This window comes from Leptosomus discolor, chromosome 1 (genome assembly GCF_034619465.1).
Source record: "Leptosomus discolor isolate bLepDis1 chromosome 1, bLepDis1.hap2, whole genome shotgun sequence".
Taxonomy (NCBI): Eukaryota; Metazoa; Chordata; class Aves; order Leptosomiformes; family Leptosomidae; genus Leptosomus; species Leptosomus discolor.
In genome coordinates this window covers 163,490,545-163,508,549 of record NC_141391.1, presented here as the reverse complement: position 1 = coordinate 163,508,549, position 18,005 = coordinate 163,490,545, and the positions used below count along the sequence as shown (strand labels likewise).

The 18,005-nt window shown below is 50.8% G+C and overlaps 1 protein-coding gene across 3 annotated transcripts in view; it reads right to left on the bottom strand.

Annotated features, from left to right (window-relative positions):
• Positions 1–4,689: 4,689 nt before the first annotated feature.
• The window catches only part of ZC3H7B (zinc finger CCCH-type containing 7B), a 48,028-nt gene continuing 34,712 nt past the window's right edge, over positions 4,690–18,005 (bottom strand). For all 3 annotated transcript variants that reach the window (XM_086469489.1, XM_086469499.1, XM_086469507.1), the window contains 6 exons: positions 12,630–12,763; positions 10,937–11,042; positions 9,441–9,549; positions 7,575–7,708; positions 6,606–6,769; positions 4,690–5,866 (listed from right to left, as the gene is read on the bottom strand). In XM_086469489.1, the coding sequence (XP_086325615.1) occupies positions 5,674–5,866; positions 6,606–6,769; positions 7,575–7,708; positions 9,441–9,549; positions 10,937–11,042; positions 12,630–12,763 (840 nt within the window). In that variant the 3' untranslated portion in view covers positions 4,690–5,673. The remainder of the gene's footprint in view (positions 5,867–6,605; positions 6,770–7,574; positions 7,709–9,440; positions 9,550–10,936; positions 11,043–12,629; positions 12,764–18,005) is intronic.

Below are 18,005 nucleotides of genomic sequence, written 5' to 3'. Positions count from 1 at the left end.
AATACAAGTCTTTTTCTTCAACGAAGAAACACTGGTGAGGAGGTGTTTACAGCTGGAGGCTCAAACCTGCAAGGAAAATACTGTCGTTTTTCTCCTCATGCTTTTTCTGCCTCGCAATTTGACGGTTTTGGTCTCCATTGTACTGCAAAAGCCATCCTCACTCTTGCCAGCACAGCCTCAATAATCTGTGGAGGGCAAAACTAACGCCGCTCACACAGTACGTACTCAATAGATGCACCTTACAAGTGCACCGGTCTCCTCATTCCCTCTGCACTGCAGGGACGTATGCAGGCCTCTCCTCCTCTGACGAGAAGGGTACCAGTTGTCATGTTTGCACCCAGGCACACTGGGGAGATGCGTAACAAGTCTCCTCTCCTCAGGCCTCGCTGGATATGACCTTCTGGTCACTCTTGCAGCTTAACCAGCGGTGGCAGGGTGTCTCCACAGGGCTCCCTTGTCTTTGCCGCATCTCCAGTCTTGGCTTCACCCCAGATTAATCTGCATCATGATGGACTTGGAAAAATAAAACTGTTTTATCAATAAATGTTTTTACATTGACCTTTTCCTGCAGGTGCATCCTTTCCGGGGACAATCTGACCGACGCTTCGCACGGCCCAAGCTGCACGTGGCTCGGTGGGTAGGGCTAAGGGCATTTGCCCTGGCAGGGTGCACACTGGCAGGATGACCCAGCTGAACAGAGCAGCCAACAGTGGGACAACCTCTAGTTGAGGGTGATTACAAGACCCGATTACTGGAGGTTTCAAAACACGGGTTACCCAAAGACATGAAACTGTGTTAATGCAGAGTGTGCAGATTCTTGGTGCTTAGAGGAAAGAAAAAAAAAAAAAATCTTAAATACAGCTGAAGTTCAGAAGAACTGTGCATCTGATGAAGAACTGCAGAATCTGTTAATAAACACATAGGCAATTTTCCACTCAGCAAGAAGAGCAGGAGATTATACTTAAAGACGGGAGAAAGCGAAAGCGATCCAATGCTTGAAGTCCTCCCTTTGCTTCCCTCCTTACAGCAGGGAAACCCTGTAAGAATTAGGACATGTTTGTCTCAAACTTTGTACCTTGTGGTTTTGAGAGGAAGCAGAGACTCAGTAGAACGACAGCGCACTGTCTGAAGGCCTGAAGCAACTTCTTAGAAGAACACCTCTTTGTAAACATTTTGCTTGTCGCTTCCTGGTAACAGCTAAAGGCATGAATTTGTTCGGCTTATGCGCTGCAGCTTGCAAGCTGTGTAATGGAGGCTGCATGGACTGCCAGCTCGTGATCGGCGCGCGGAAGCAACATGCCGCTGCCGGATTGGATCTCATCGCTTGACCGCAACACATCACCATCGGATTGGCCTGGGACTATGGTACAAACAGGACCCTTGGCAGCCCCTCAGGGGAGGAGAGCAAGAAGAAGGACCGAGGGGAGCGGAGCAGAGCCGAGAACCTGCCTGCCTGCCTAGAACCCCCAGAGCGGAACAACTCGACGCAACAGATCCCTGGTGGTGACTACTGCGGCGTGCTCTTCTTCTTCCTCTCTATCTCTTTCTCTTCTCTCTCTCTCTCTCTCTTTCTCTCCTCTCTCTAAATAAAAGTTTGTAGTGGTATTGACAATATATGGCCTCGTTTGTGCCTTAATCTCTTGACGGGTATTCGAATCGGCAGCCTGGTTCACCTCTTCCGGACTGTAACAAACCCGAAACCAAGATGAAAAGCCTTTGCGGGCTATTTGAAAAATGCAAACACACACTGATCAGGAGAGGGTTTAAAGTGCACACTTTTATTTTCTATTACAAAGGCTAAAAGAAGCAAGTTTGTTTTTTTCTTTTTTATTTAAGAACAAAACCAAAAATGTTGTTAAAACATCTACATTATTATCCTGATACTAGACCTTTTGAAAGATACTAAGTTCTTTTTTAATAGTAAAGCGTGGTATTCTTAAATTATATTAATATGAAGACATATTAAAGGACTCAAAATCATTACTACCCAGCTCAGAACTGCAGCATCCCCTTGCTATCTTTTCCTTTCACTTGCTAAAACCCATCCATTTTTGACATACAGTTTCATACAAGCTAAGTAGGGTATTATTTGGTTTTTTACTTCCCCCTGTAAAGGTCAGGTTAACTCCAACACCAGTTAAAGCCCTGCCCCTACCAAAGGATTTGGGAAAAGATTTTCACTATGTCCTCCAGCACTTAACAAGCTGATCTAAATCAAAGTCTCTACTCTCTGTGGTGATTTTACAGGATACGAGATTTTCTTCTAATGTTATGGAATTAAAACATCACTTCTTTTGTTAATAACCCTCAAATTTGGTTCTGCGCTGCAAAATTTTCTTCTTCTCTGACATGAATGAAGAAAAGAGAGAGTTATTACAGGGTCTTGTGACCGCACCACCAAAGCAGCCCTCCAAGTTGTGGTTTATCCGTTGTAGAGCCGCGAGCGCTGAGCAGTTCTGCTGAGAGTACATAACGTGCTGAAGAAAACCCTCTTGGCTTGATAAAGCGAGCCTGGGAAGTCAAGTGTGAAGCTTCCTGCCTTTCACAATGTCCCTTTAAATAATATAAGCAAAGCCTTATCATTAAAACTTTACTTGCTAGTTAGCAGTATAATACTCTTTCACTGAGATGGGACTGTGAGGACATCCTAGGGGGTTTCAAAAGTGTGAGCAGGGAAACCTGTCCCATCTCAAAATTTATACCTATCTATATAAAACCCTCCCCTCTCTGTTATTTCCCTTTCCCTAACCCAAATAAAAGTATTCATATTTAAACTGGAGATGCTGCGTTTCCTGGCCCGAGTCCTTTTCCTTTACCCTCATTTAAAAGATTCCTTCGATACCACACACATATAATATTATATAGAGCGATATATTTAATACCTGTGTATATATGCTTCATGGGAGGGGTCACATATATACACACTAAAACAAGTCTGGTGACAAAGTACTGCAACACCACAGACCAGGTTATCATATCAGGGAAAACAAAAAGAGATACTCGATGCAACCCCCGTGACCGTGGGCCTCCCTCACCGCACGCACGCTCGCCCTCTCCCCGCCTCGGCCCCAACCTGACCCTCGGAAGCCCCGGCGAGCAGCTCGGCTCTCATCGCAGAGATGGGGAGAGGGGACAGCGACCCACTCTGTAACCTAAACGAGTTATTGTATGAGAAATCACGGCGCAGCGAACGCTAGAGCCACACTAGAGATGCAGGTTTGTTTTAAAAATAAAAAACAGATTCCAACGTTCCCCGATCCAGATCCGCCTCCTTGGTGTCTCTGCCCAAGAAGAGCAGAACAAAACAACCCAGGAGCTGATGCCTACCTCTTCCCCCGTCTCTCTCCGTTTATGAAGCTGACCAGTTGAGCACAAGGAGCACCAGCAGAAGGTACAATCCGGGCAGCTACAGCGGAGGGCACAGGAAAAAACACAGCACCCCACCACTCAAGTCTGCTATTGCGTTGGTCACTCTCTTTCCCCACAGCACTATGGATCCTTCCTCATCCCATCCGCCTCCCCACAGGTGGGCAGAGATGGAAATAACCACTTCCCTCCCTTCTTCTCTCAATAAGCAACCTTTGTATCATCAGATGTTAGTCCTGGCCCCTTCCAGGCCAGATCTCAAGGTGCTGCGCAGCCAAGAAGGGAAGTTCATACCAAACCAGTGACCACCATCCACATTTTAAAGGAGGGGAAACAAGCTCAGAGGCACGTTCTGCTTGGAGCATGCAAGATCCTTGGAAAGACCCCAGCCCAGCGTGCAGTGCACTCCACTCCTGGGCCGTAACTACCTCAGTGGAGCTGATGCACCTACCTGGAGGCTGCTTTAGAAAGGTGCCCCCCTCCAGCCATCTCCTGCATTTCCACATCTCCTGTACTTCCACATCCCATCTCTCCTGAAGCTGGGAACCCCAAGGATCTGGAAGCAGGGAGGGAAAAATGGGGACCCAGCAATGCCAAAGTACCAAGCAGCTGATGGCCAGATTGTGTTTACCATGGATACAGCACTGCCAGCCCCAAGGGCCCTGACCTTGCTGTCCTGGGAGACTCGGTTTGAAAAAGACATCCCCCCACAAAGGCTGGGAGGGAGACGTGTTTGTGTTTGAGTGGACGGTGCCATCCGTGCATGCAAAACTGCAGAGCGCAGCTGGGCTGCGGAGGAGAGAAGGAGAGGGAAGCTCAGTGCAGGACACACGTTTACGGCTTACAGGAGGAGACCACCAGAAAGGACAAGGCTGGCATACGGAGCAGTACCGCCTCTCACCGCTGCCACTACAAAAGCCAAAAATCCCGGTGCAGAGCTCAGCACCACTGGTTCCCCCATCGTGGCAGAGCACATCAGGTGGGGCAGGAGCAGGCGCATGGCTGGGGTCCTACTGTGCCACTCGCCTTCCACCACGGTCCCTGCCCTGGGTCGCATCCTGGCTGCACTGTGTGTCCGCAAGCTCCCTGCCCCAGCTCCGAGGAGGGGGCTGGACCTCCGGTGCTGGTAAGCGCCCTTCCAGCTGGATTCCCATCAGCAAAGCATCGCCCATGCTGGTCGATGGTGTCCTTTTAAATAGGTCCCCACCCAGTTCTTCTGGCAGTGCAGGGAAAAACGAAGCTCAAATAATCAGTAACACATGCCATTTAAAGAGCAAGAAAGGAACCCCACTCCCTCCCTCCCTCCCTCCCTCTCTTCAGGAAACAAGCTGACACAGAGACACAGCCTCCTTTTGGTTACAGCCTTCCTCCTGACTGCTACTGCTGGGTGGACTACAGTGGCATAGGGCCTGTTACAGCCTCCACTACGCTTTCTAGATGGATTCAGTCTTACTTGCAGCAGTCACACCAGCCAAAAAACCAAACCAAAACTACACACCCTGCATACCTGCTGCACACTGAGGAAGACATCTAACGAAGAGTCACCAATTTGCTTTCTGGGTACAGTCAGCTGAAGCAGTCTGAAGTCACCTACAGTCCAGTTCCTGCTGCTGCAAGCAGTTTTATTACTTTGCTGCTTTTAGCTATGCTCTTTATACCAGACGGCCGTTACCCTCCTCAGCACCAGCTGATGCCTCAGGGCAACACAGACAGCCGGGAGCTTAAGCTTAGATGTTTTAAGCCAGATCTAGTGGTGGTTTTCCCTCTTTTGCACCTCAATTCCTAATTCTTCTGGTACTGAACTCCCAGGAGAGCAGGCCGGCTGCAGCAGCGTAAGTGGGGCTTGCTCTGCAGCACTGAGAAAAGGAGCACATGAACCTCATCATCACCTTTTCACCAGATGTCTGTCCCTTTCTCTCAGCTTTGTCCTCCGGACCTCTGCATCCACACTCAGAATTGAAGGGCAGGAGAATGATACAAGGAGAAATTCTCTGATTCGCAGCCCAGTACAGACTGGATTCATTCCTTTGCATGAAGGACAGAGAAAACAAAAAGATGAAGGAGAATTTGGAGGAAAGAAGAGAGAGAAGACGGATCACAAACTCAGTGAGCACGGCGTTCGCTGGCCAAGGAGAATCAAATTCACGATTTCATTCACCACTAATAAATCATCGTCTCATAATCTTAAAACAAAAGAAAATAAAAAGTTCTCTTTGCGAGAGACAGATCTCGCTCTCCCTGCTACTGCCACTCTCGGAAAACCCGCCCCGTGTTTCTCCAGCTGACAGGCTCCCCCTTCAACCCTCACTATACGCCATCCCGCAATAGGAAGTTGTATTTCCCGAAGTCATCATCCCTGGGGCAGAGCAGCATGTCCTTGCGGGCTTTGGCCAGTTTCTGTTTCAGCACCTCCCTCCGGTCTAGCCACTCCGTCAGCTCGTCCTGGCCGTGGGCATAGCGACACTCCTCTCCTTCAGGGCAGGCCTTGCTCTTCTGGAACCTGCCGGCACAAGGAGTGTGATCAGGAGGGCACTCCCAGGACACGATTTGGAGCTCCCCGTCCGGGATACTCGGTCGGGGCCCACCAAAACACGCTGCAAACTCTCCTTTCTAAGGGCAAAGCGATTCTCCTGCAAACCCACGAGCAGCCAGAGAAGGCAAGATGGAGGCTGGGCACAGAAACAGAGCAGTGAACAGAGCAACGTCTACGAGGGGATTTAAGTCAACAGAATGAAACAATGTGAGCTGGAACTGGACCAGCAGGGATGAAGAGAAACCACCACCCAAGAGAGGAAACGCCAAGTAACAGCCTTCTCTCTAACCAAAACAGCATTTCTATCACAAGCTTTCTGAAGACAGCTCAAGGTGCTGATTCAGAGGGTGCAAGACATTCAAACCATTTAATAAAGCACCTGGGATTCCCCCAAGCATTGGGACAAGCACACTGTTCAGCACCTTGAGAGCTGAGAGCATCCTGGCCATGGAGGGCACAGGTGCAGACGTGAAGCTCGCCCTCCTCTTCTAAAAATACATGCTTGGGAATGTATTTTTACCACGCAGTAGTGTGGCTGAGCACCTCTGGGGTCCAACAGCAGCCCCACTGTCACCCAAACCTGTCAGCTCACCCCACTCCTCCAAGCAGAAGTCCCTGGGGACTCTGTGAGAGGTGGAGGAGATGGTGGAGGAAGGATGACGGAGGCCCTGGGCAGCAGCACAGGAGGGATGTGAGACAACAGTACCTTTCACAGAGCCGGAACTCGCCCATGGGGAAGCGGTAGCTCCAGCAGCTGGAGTCACTGTCTGAGGTGAAGACCTTCTCCTTGTGCTTCTCCGACTGGATGTGCTGCTGCCATTGCTTCTTGCTGTTGCTGTTCTTCCCACAGAGCCAGCAGTGGTAGCCCATCTAACCGGTGCAGACAGGGCAAAGGGCCAGTCAGTGCGCTAACAGTCACACCCATCGGCCTTCCCCGTGCCAGCCCTGCCTCTCCCCTTCTCCTTCCAGAGCATCCTGGAAGTTCCACTCAGTCTATGACCTCCCGCACTTCCCTGCCATGTCACCTTTAGGGTGCTGTGCTGCCACTAAGGGGGAGCAGAGGCGATGCTCTGTCGAGGTCTACCTACAGCTCAAATGGGCTCAGAGAACAGGACAGCTCAGTTCACTGACATGGGCCCCCTGCCCTGCTCACAGCCCAGGTGGGGTCTGACTGCAAGGTCCCCAGATGCACAAGCAATGCAGGACTCTTCAGGAGCACCAACCCTTACACCAGCCACCACCCCTGGGCTAAGGGGACACATCTGCCTCCAGTTTTCCCAAGCCTCTGCACTCCAGACCCATCTCTTCTCCAACTTTCTCCCTCTTTCCTGACAGGCCAGCAATGGTTTTCCCAGCTTTCCCAGGAGTGGGCACGAACCCTGGGGAGAGGCTGAGTCCATGCAAAAGGGAACCTTGGGTAGACTCCTACTGACTTGAGGATTAACAGAAAAGCCATTGCAGAGCCTTGCTGACCCCAGGTCAATCCCTTCCCACCTCATCTGTGCCGCCCTTGCTATGCTGCTCCAAGCTGTCCATTTAACCTACATTAGCACGGGCTCTTTCCCACAAGAGCAACACAGTCCCTGCTAGCTCACACCTGGGGCACAGGAGAGGGGCAGGCTGTCAGCACCGAGAAGGAAGAGGAGGGATGAAGGACAAGAGATCAGCTGATTACCATGATGTCAGCATAGTCGGTGGGCATCTGGATCTGTTTCTCCCCTTCTCGTGAGGTGAGCGGTGTCCCTTCTCCAGGCTTCCCAGGATTATGTTTCTTTAGCCACATATCATAGGTCTGCTGCATATCTAGTACTGCACAAAGGCGACCCGTGAAGTCACTCAAGACAACCTCCCGCACCGTGCACAAACTACGAGAAAAGGGCGGACGCTGGGGCAGCCCTTCCCTCCCCTCTCCTGTGCAGCAGCGCCTGCGTCAGACTGAAGGCCTGCGCTCGGGAGGCCAGATGTCACCTCCCCGGATGAGAGCCCTGGGGAGAGGAACCAAATTCACACCACGCCACCTGGGGTGAGGGGATGTCTTCTATGAGTCGAGGGGTAACCAGGACTGCAGCCACACCAAGTATTCAGGAAGCAAGGAAAGTGCTCCAAGATCTCCATGGACTTCACACCACAAGGTGATTCTCCATCAGGCCTGATTCTGCTTGACCTCAGCAGACACCTCACTCCAGCCACAGAGCCGAGGCAGGGGCTGGATTCAGATCTGTCCCTTCCCTCTAAGCCTATACTTCATCCTCAGCACTCCAGAGGGAGGAGAATCCTTAAGCAACCTGGCCACAGGAAGCACTGAGGAGGAAGACCTAATGATGGCTTGCTCCACGTTCAAAACCTGCCCAGAGGAGCGGAGTCAACGTTTCTTGGTGCTTTTGATTTAAAACCCACTCAGGATACTAGTGGGAAGGGAAATTTTTGGGTGGAAGCTTTGGCAGCACATCTGCCTTTCCAAGATCAGCTCCTGAGAGAGGGTATGGAAACATACATGTTTGCAGACACCGATGCGACGCTGTAAGTGTGATGCGTTAGTGATTTACTCCTCGCCAAATGGGTAATGGAGGAATTCAAGGCAATTTGGGATAATGAATGCAAATTCCCCCAAACTGAAAACAATGCTGTCATTTGAACATTCACCTTTGTTTGCTTGAGCAAACACACCCAGCCCAGTCTGATATGCTTGAAAGGCCTCAGCAACGAAATGGCTTGAACTGTAACAAATAACAGCATTTGGCCCAGCAGAGAGAAAGACCCTCTATCCAAGCATAAAGACAGAACAAAGGCAGAGCAGGCCTGAAACCCTTCACGCTTTCCAGCATCTCCCAACAGAGCTAGGTGAGCACCTGGACAACTGGGCCTTGCAAAGAGCTTGCTGTTGGTCTGAGAAAACATGGATTGCTGCCAGAGAGCTGGAAGTCCAGGACATGGGCAACCCCATAGCTTTCACCCAAAAGGTAAGTTGGGAGTCCGCATAATTAATTCCAGACAAGCTCCTCCACAAAGGCACCACCCAACGATGTGCTCATTCAGGATCTCAAATCCACCCCGTTGAATACAATGCCATGAGCAGGGAGTGCCGCAGCCCAGCAGCAAGGGGTATGTGCAGAAATGGGCAAGAAAGCCAAGGCAGATACAAGACAGACAGGAAAGATACAGGAGCAGCTACAGGTCAGGACTGGTGCTTTGGCAGAGCTCCATACAGAGCCAGGCCTGGGACAGTACAGGCAACGGGAGGGACAGCACGAGGTGGATTTAAAGAGCTGCAGAAAGAGAGGGCAGCAACAGAGCAATGCAAGACATGGGACCAGCGTGCACTAGTCCCAGAGCGAGGGACTCAAGATGTACATGCACGTTGAAGAGCAGCTCTAAATTACTGTAGACAGACCTGCCCCATCATCCCACCTAAGCTCATGGTGCCAGCTCTGTCCAGCTCTGTTTCTGTTGTCAAAAGTATGTCTTAACAGACCCTGCATCCACTGCCCAAATGTCCTCTTCCCTCTCCTCAAACTCTCTGGCCCATGTTTCCCCCACTCACTTTTATTTTCCTTCATGAAGGTCCACATGTCTCTCTCCTCAGGGCTGTGGGCGAAGGAGCAGTTGCCCACATACTGGCATTTCCTGCCATTTTGCGCGTGGATACACAACTGTTAAAAGACAGAGCAAAATGTAGCATCTGCACAAACACTCCGTGCTAGAGGGGAAAAGTGGGTTCAAAACACCAGCTGGGACATTAAATTGCACACAGGAGAGGTCGCAGGCAGGACGCTTCACACGTCATTAACTCACACTTCTTTTCTTCAAGCTCCTGACAGACACAAAGTGTAAGTTTCCCTACAAACGTGCAGGCAGCTCAGTTCAGCACCTGGCCTCTCTTTTGTTGCCATTTCCATAGGAGACCAGGTGCAGGTATGCTTAGCACTGGCCCTGGGGGAGACAGCAGGGAGCAACCTGGATCGACCCAACAGTGCCTCCTGCCGGGCATGTTGCTGGTCCCCAAAAGTGACTCATTCTCCAGCCATCTCCAAGCAGGTGGAGTGGCCTTATGGGTTCCTTAGACCGCACTAGTGCGCACACAACTTCACCTCCCAGCTGCCAACAGCATCATTGCTAGGGAAAATGAGAAGCTTTCCAAGCATCATATTTACTGACCATTCCTTCTCTCACAGTCCTGCCACCAGAGGAGGACAACAGTGTGGAGACCAGCTGGCCCACACAAACTGGGGAGAAGAGACAACGCTGTTCCTCTCTGGCTGGGGTTGGGTGGGAGCTCAGGCAACGTACACGCTCATATGGCAACCTGCTTTGCTGCATGACCTGTGACTCACCTGCTGGCCTCGTCTCCTGCTGCAGCAGCTGTAAATAATAACTCTTGCTCCCCAACCAGCTTCTAGCGACCGACCTGCCACTGGAGAGTGCTCAAGGCCTCACGCGTGGCCTTGAGTCTGCCCATGGACAGATCCCATAGGGTAGGGGGAGGGGAGCTTTCTCCTTTCAGGGAGAAAGGAAAGGAGAGGGAGAGAGAAACTCTCAATTGCTAAATTTGGGGCTAGGGTTGGAGGTTAGATATCTGTCGTTTTCCTCATGGCACACGGCTTTTTAGCTGAGTTCTTAGTTTTTCTTTCAAAACACATCACGAGCAAGTTTCACAATCTACAGCAGCACAGCCCCAGCAAAGGCAGGGATAGGATTTTCCCAAGGGCTCTACCTCACCTCTCACCCACATGAGAAACTCTGACCTAAGGGGAGACTTAAATCTCATTCCCAAATCCTGTGCCAGCCACTTCTTGAGCTGGTGACTGCATTAAAAGCAATGTCAGAAACCTGCATACGTGCATAGAGCGGTTTAAATGGGTGCTGCTCCTTTTTCTGCTCCACCCTTTTGCTGGATGTGTTTGAGATCTCGCTGCCATTAGTCTGTCCTGCCTCCTGCCTCAGCCAACACGTGCCTGCCTCCCTGCCAGGTCTATAAGGGACCAGCCCTCAAAGCACTGCACCACGGTAGGAGGAAAGGGGAAGGGGCACCTGGCTTACATCATATTGCTGTGGGAAGTTGCGGATGGAAGGCAGCGGTCGGACAGACACCCACTTCTTCTTTGCTTTGGACATCACCAGCAGGACGCGACGTTCCTTCGTCCAACTGCAGAAGAGACAATAAATCAAGAGAGGCAAAAGGAAGAGCAGAACAAGGGTTTTTTTTCCTCAAAGACTCTTAAACATTGAGAGATAACCAGATCCTCCAGCCCAGCTTGTCCCTGCACTATCCAGCTGCTCCTAGACATGCATATCCGTGACAGAGAAGGTGCAAGAAGGGTGGCACGGGGATTTCTTCCTGTATTTATCACTTATTTCCTGGGGTATCTCTTCTCATAAAGCCACAAAAGCCTCCCCCAACTCTCACATGGCATCATCATGGATTACTAAACAGCTGCATTCCGCTCTTCGACACAGCCAATTCTTGTGCAATCACATCCATGAGAAACATTTGGGAATATTTTCTGTTTGAAAGGTGCAGTAGAAATGCAAGTCATTACAAGCACTGTCTTATGAACAGGTGCTAGGAAGTATTAATTCTCCTGAAGCACCAGCAAGCGATCATGAGGAGATACCCTGGGCAAAACCCCCGGCTCTATTCAGCAGCTGCACAAAGAGGTGTTATTCTTCCCATTCCAAGAAGTGATCCTCACCTGCTCACTTCCTCCAGCAACTGCTGCTTCCATCCCTTTTTTCAGCAAAGGCCTTATATTTGCAATAGGATGCTGGACTGTGCCTTTGTGGCTTGTGTTACGGGAAGGGAAATCCTATAAACCCTTCCATCCTATCCTGCCAGGCTGCCTGGGTGAGATGGGCCATGGTTTCCATTACCCAATGGTGACTTCCCAGCTGATATTCCTCTTCTAAGGGGCTTATAAGAAAGATAGGGACAAACTTTTTAGTAGGGCCTGTAGCAACAGGACAAGGGGTAATGGTTTTAAATTAAAAGAAGGTAAATTCAGACTAGATATAAGGAAGAAATATTGGGTGAAATTCAGGGTGTTGAAACACTGGAACAACCTAGAGAGGTGGTAGATGTCCCATCCCTGAAAACATCCAAGGTCAGGTTGGACAGGGCTCTGAGCAACCTGATCTAGTTGAAGACATCTCTGCTCATTGCAGAGGGCTGGACTAGATGGCCTTTAAAGGTCCCTTCCAACCCAAGCTATTCTATGATTCTTTTACACCAAATATCTTCATGGCCCCCAAGGAGGCAGGAGGTGCAAACAGACAAGACGTGCATCAGAGAAGAGCATTCAAAGCAATGGAAGAGCCAAGGAAACTAATTTAAAAGGAAGCAGAATACCTTGAATCATTGCTCATAGTGACCTGACGGACATCTGCAAACAGCTATGAGTATAAACAAGTGCAGGGGAGAACTGTATTAGTGACCTCGCTAAGAAGAAATGATACCAAATGGGAAGAAAGGGAATTGTGGGAGCTGGACTGCACACACCAAGAGTAACAGTCTGCACAATGCTGGCAGCAAATACAAACAGTAAAGAAGAGAGCTGGAAACTGGAAAACAGCTATCTGCAATGCTTCCTACAGTGACAAACACCCCGAGCAGCAAGGGGCTCCTAGAAACCTTACAGCTGCTTCCAAAGAGGCCAAATGAAGCCCTGGAGAAGGTAAGAGGAGAAATTCCTGCCCTCGAGGAGGGGTGAGGGAAAGGGAAGGTTGCATTGCTCACCAGTGGCGGGCTTTGGCACTACAGTACTTGAGGTCTTTATCTGGCTCCACCAGCTGCCCGTTCCTCCAGCACTGGCCACACACAAATTTCATCTGGAGGTCAAAGGTGCTTGATGTGGGAGCCCGGGGAGAAGCCTGGGGAAGAGAACCACAACCTCAGGTGAACAGAGCCAAAATGCACCCCCCAGGCTGTCACAGAGACACTGGCAGCTCCCTGCACGCCCGTGTGCCAGCGACAAGCCAGATTAAATCAGCGACAGCCCAGCTCTCCTTTGCCAGTGTTAGCTGGTGGCCTGTTGAGATACCAGACAGGAGCAAAACCACTGCTTGCTTCAGCATGATTTCCCGGGCTTTGACGTCTGGCCAAAAGCACAGCCAGCCTGGCTGTGAAACCCCTGCAGCGTATCTCCGTGTACAGACAAGCTCTGTGAGACCTGCCCCAGCGCTTAATCCCCACTTCCCCGCAGGGAGGGCAATCCACGTCCCCCTCGCTAGCTGTGGGGAGAGCTCAGTCACACAGCTGAGAGAGCCCCCTCGGGAGGAAGGCAGGCCGTGCCACAGCACAGGACCTGCCACTCCTGCTTTTGGACCAAGAGGCTCATGCCACATCTAGCATTTGACACACTAAAGCCAGAGCTGCGTCCTCTCGTTGATACCCTTCCAAGCCATTTCTGGGCAGGTTTCCATCTCTCACAGTTTCTTTGCACTGGGTTTCACAGTCAGTTAATCATGGACAGAGGTACAACTGTCAATGCACATATTTCATATCCTCTCAGCCACTTGACTTGATTGGCCTTCTACCTGTCCCCATGAGAAGGCTGTGTTGGGATTATGACTAACAGATTGTGGAGGAAAAGAAAGGAGGTAGTCCCATAACACCGCTGCCTCGTGTTTTCTGAGCAAATCTCTGCAAAGCCATCCGCATTCTGTATCACCACTGGAAGACATGAGGCTGGTGTCTCCAGTTCATTTCCAAACCAAAGAGCAAACCTGACTGGATGCCAGCGGCCCTGGGCACAGGAATATGTGAGGGTACAAAAGAACACCCCGGTCAGTGAGCCAGCCATGAAGCACAAAGGTCACGTACCAGTAAAACAGTTCTCTGACTGCTAACCACATAAGCAGCCCATCCCAGCTGACATGCCTTGACTTCTAACCCCAAGCATCTAACAATGAGCAGACAGGCAAACCATGTCCCTGAGGAGCAGGATTCTGTCAGCAATTGATTAGCAATAGCACGGACCCTACGTGCATCCTTTGGCAAAGGGAAAACAGCCAGCAGAGGCGGTGCAGAATCAAAGCATCTCCCAGGAAATGCCACATAAGATATCGACTACCACTCTGCATCCTCCAGATCTAGCCTTTCAGAGGAGGGGAGCCGACATATAAAAGGTCCTCCATTGCTGTGAAAAGCTGACTGGAGAGCTGACCTTTTCCTTTGCTGACTACAAGAGGCCGTCACTGCTCTGGATGTCCCAGCAAAAGGGCTCTTCCAGAAAACCATCATCTCCCTTGAAAAGCAGCGGCGATTCTGGCCCGCTCGCCTGCAAGTTGGCCTTTCTGGTGGCACCTGGCACATGACTCGTCCATCTGGCAGCCTTCACCAGTGCTGCTGAGCACCAAGACCACATCAAAGTGTCCGGCTGTGGGATGAGCAGGCTTGAGACCTGGGCTATCACGGAAGGCAGTTAAGGTGCTTCCCTCTCAGATGTGTGGCGTTGAACAGTAGGTGTTGTCTCCTCTTCGTCTCCAAATGAAATTATGCTACAGCTCACCACTGACCCACCAAACCTGTAGGCCTAAGGTAGCAAAATAGCACTGCTGGCATATTCCCTTTTATCAGCCTCATGCTACCTGCCATATAATCCTCCAGGCAACAGATCTCTCAGCACAGGCAGGACTCTTGGCTCAAATCTGATGACCCAGTGAAAATACAAACTGAGTGGCTCCAGAAGGCACAATAGATCACAGATAAAGAAAATGTTTCCCAGGTAATTCTGGTGATCTGGGCCGCTTTCTCCACAAATTCTTAACCAAAAGAAACCCCATGCATGTCTTCAGCAGAACCATGCAAACTGCTGGTCAATCCAGCGGGCATGTGTGCTCCCAGGGGATTAGGAGCCAAGCGGAAAAATCAAAGCTGCTGCTGTTGCTGCTACATGACTGTATTTGTGAAGGCAAGACACATACCTGGCAGGCTGCTGATAACCAACAGTGTGGAAATTAGTATCACATGAGGCTCTAGCAGACGAAGCCAAGCAAAAGTGCCTAGGGCTGTGGCACCACCCCTTGCTATGAAGCCAGACAATATAGTGCTAGCTATGCACCATGGCAACCAAATAAATAAGTCTTTGGCATGACAGCTCTCCACTTCAGGCTTTGCAGAAAGCAACAGCCCCAGTACAGCCACTCGTGTCTCCCAACTTCAGGAACCCCTCTCAGTGATACTGAAATGGTCTCTGGAGGAGCCACATGCCTCGGGGGACTGTATGAGGAGCCCAGGTTACTCAGCCACCTAACTGAGTGAGCTGTACTTATTTAGGTGCAAGTATCCCTTACTAGAGACTGTCCTTTCCTCTCCATGCTTAAATTGCTAATTCTGAGGCCAGTTTTTATGGGGGTTCTGCAGCTGGCTAGTGGAGTAAAAACAGCATAGCCCTCAAACACCAGAAAAAACGAGGGCTAAAACCCTAGCGATGTGATGGGAGGACACTCAGCTACCTACAACAGTCTCTCCTGCTGACTGCCTCTTCAATCTGTAGCCACTGGGTTTATTCCTACAGCAGCCTCTATGGGGCCAATTTTTGTGGGGGCCAAGAGTGAGATCCCTGGCAGGTGTTTAGCAAGCAGTGTATCTTCATTTTCCACTTCTTACTAAGTCTCCTGACCTGCATCGCCACAGCTGCTGGGTCCCTGCATGCTGCCTGCCTCTTTTCTCCACAACTGGATAGTCCCAGCCACTAACTGAGTCCAGCTGGCAGCTGTGACAAAACTGCAGCAAAATCCCTGGGAGCGACTTTGCTTCCGCTGACCAGAGGGCGCCAGGGTGAGCACGGATCACACGGGATGGTGGGAAGGAGGGGTCTGCTTTTACAGCGCTCCTGGGAAGTTGTCTTTGCCAGGCAGCCAACTTCGAAAGCTGGAAGGACACTGAGAAAACTCTGAGTCACGTTAGCCTGCTTGGATGGGGGAAAATAATGGCAAAAGTAAACATCTCTCAACGGATACGTTAGTCCTGCCCCTGGGGTCTTCGGCAGCAACCCAGTGTCTCATCCCGGAGCAGAGCCCTCTGGCTGAGTACGTGCTTATGCCAAAGCCACGGCTTGCTATTGCAAACACATGTGTCTGACCGACTTGACTCTGTCTCCCTGCACAGTGCCAGTGCCAGGCTGCCAGTCCCTACAGACAACCGAGGGTGCTGCTGGTAGGCACTTTCTGACTGTACCAACAAGGCTGCTGCTTTGCCTCCGCACAAACTGCTGCCCTGGAAGGGCGGAGGGTGCAGTCCAGCTCTGTGACAGGCGTTTGTGGGGCACAGCCAGACTTTGCCGCTGGCCATCAGCCGTAACACTGCCCACAGGGCCCAGAAACTGTAGTGCTCTGCCCATCCCTTGACAGCTGATGGAGCAGGTGCTGGCATTTCTTTTCCTGATCCTCTGCCCCCTGCAAGCCCCGAAAGCTGGAAACGAAACCCTCGCTCAGCATCCATATCCCATGTGCTTCAGAGGACATGCTCTGACCATGCCCACCGAACAACTTGTTCTTCCAACAGCAGCACCTCCAGACAAAGGTGAATTTGAAGCTGCAAGGCTTACAGGAAAACAGCTGTCCATCTATCTTTTTATCCCCAGATTATGCACAGAGAGTGGCAAGACAATGCTTTCTGGAAAATGAAGGCAGATCCAGAAACAGGCCCTAGACTTCATTCTCCATGGGGTTGGGATTGCTGATATAAATCCAACTACTGTCACAAACTGCTGCAAATTCACACTTAGTTTCCTCCACTGTGGAGATGCAGGCAGCTGTGTCTGTCCCCACAGCAGGCAGAAAGAGATCACGGCCAGCTCTGTCTGCAGGGACCATTCAGATCACCCAGGCTCACTTCTCAGATAACAGGCTGTAGATACTTGTCCTTTCAGCTTCCTGAGAGGCTAGAACATATGCCTCAAGGACGTCAGACAGCTTTGGGAACTAGAGACCTTGGTTACTCTGGACTGCCGCTTCCCATTCCTCTCCCCCAAACCATTTCAGACCACAACAGCAGAATGGGCCACACAGGTACGTTGCTGAGCATCGCCTCAAAGATGAGTTCATCTCATGCAGCATAATCAGTACCCAGGTGGACACAGAGCCCACTGCAAGCATCAGTGCAGTCACCTGCATCCTTCCTGTTGGGCTAACCCATGCTGATCAGACCTGCATTTCCCCAACATCAGTGCCCTACAGCCCTCAGAACACTCCTGCTGGCCCATAACCTAGCCCAAAAGAGCTGCTATGCGCCATGTGAGTGACTCTGATCCCTTTCCTACAAAATACCTCTTCCGCAGGGTGCTCACAGGCTGCACTCGGTGCTGATCTCTGCAGAGGTACTCCAGGGTGAGAGGTCCCAAACAAAAGTGAAGCACAGGACAAGGGGTGGAAAGCTCAGGTCTTCACAAGGGGAAAGCAAGTTGTCAAGTGGGAACAAAAAGGATTCGTAACACTTTCCCCACCATTTTGCATGGGAGAGAATTGCTCCTATGCCTGAGAGCTTGCTAGGAGGCATGAAGTTTGTCATCTCATCAGATGTATCTTCTGCAAGTAATTAAAGAACAAAAACCTCCCTGTTCTAATGGCAAAACTGCTTTAGTTCAGCCTCAAGGCTGGGCTGGGAATTGTCCTCACTGGGTGGGCTCTGCTCCTACACTACAGAACACCCCCTTGGGAAAAAAAAAAGGATAAGGCAGCACCACTGGTAGCCAACACGTTGGAAGAAAGCAAACAAAGAGATGCTCTGCTTATAACACAGCTCTCCAAAGAAAGCTCTTGGCAGTGTTGGAGGCTGCAGTCAGACACACCTTCTCCCACACTGAGAGACTGGTGGCACAAAGAGAGGCAAAGCTCACAGCCTCCTCCTAGCAAAGCTCCACCGAGATCTCTGCCCAGCCTCAACAGCACCTGACCTGCAAGTTCCACCCACTCCTGCATTTAGAGCAGTCCTGTGGGTCATGAGTAATTTCTTGAGTTCTTCAAACTGCCGTATCGTCCCTTGGCCACTAAAGGGCAGCAGGACACCTTTGGTCCCCACTCTGTGTGGCCATGGTCCCCAGTCTCCTGATTTCACTAGCAACGTGTTGCACAAAGCACCATTCTCTGCGTGTTGTCCTCCCTGATCCGG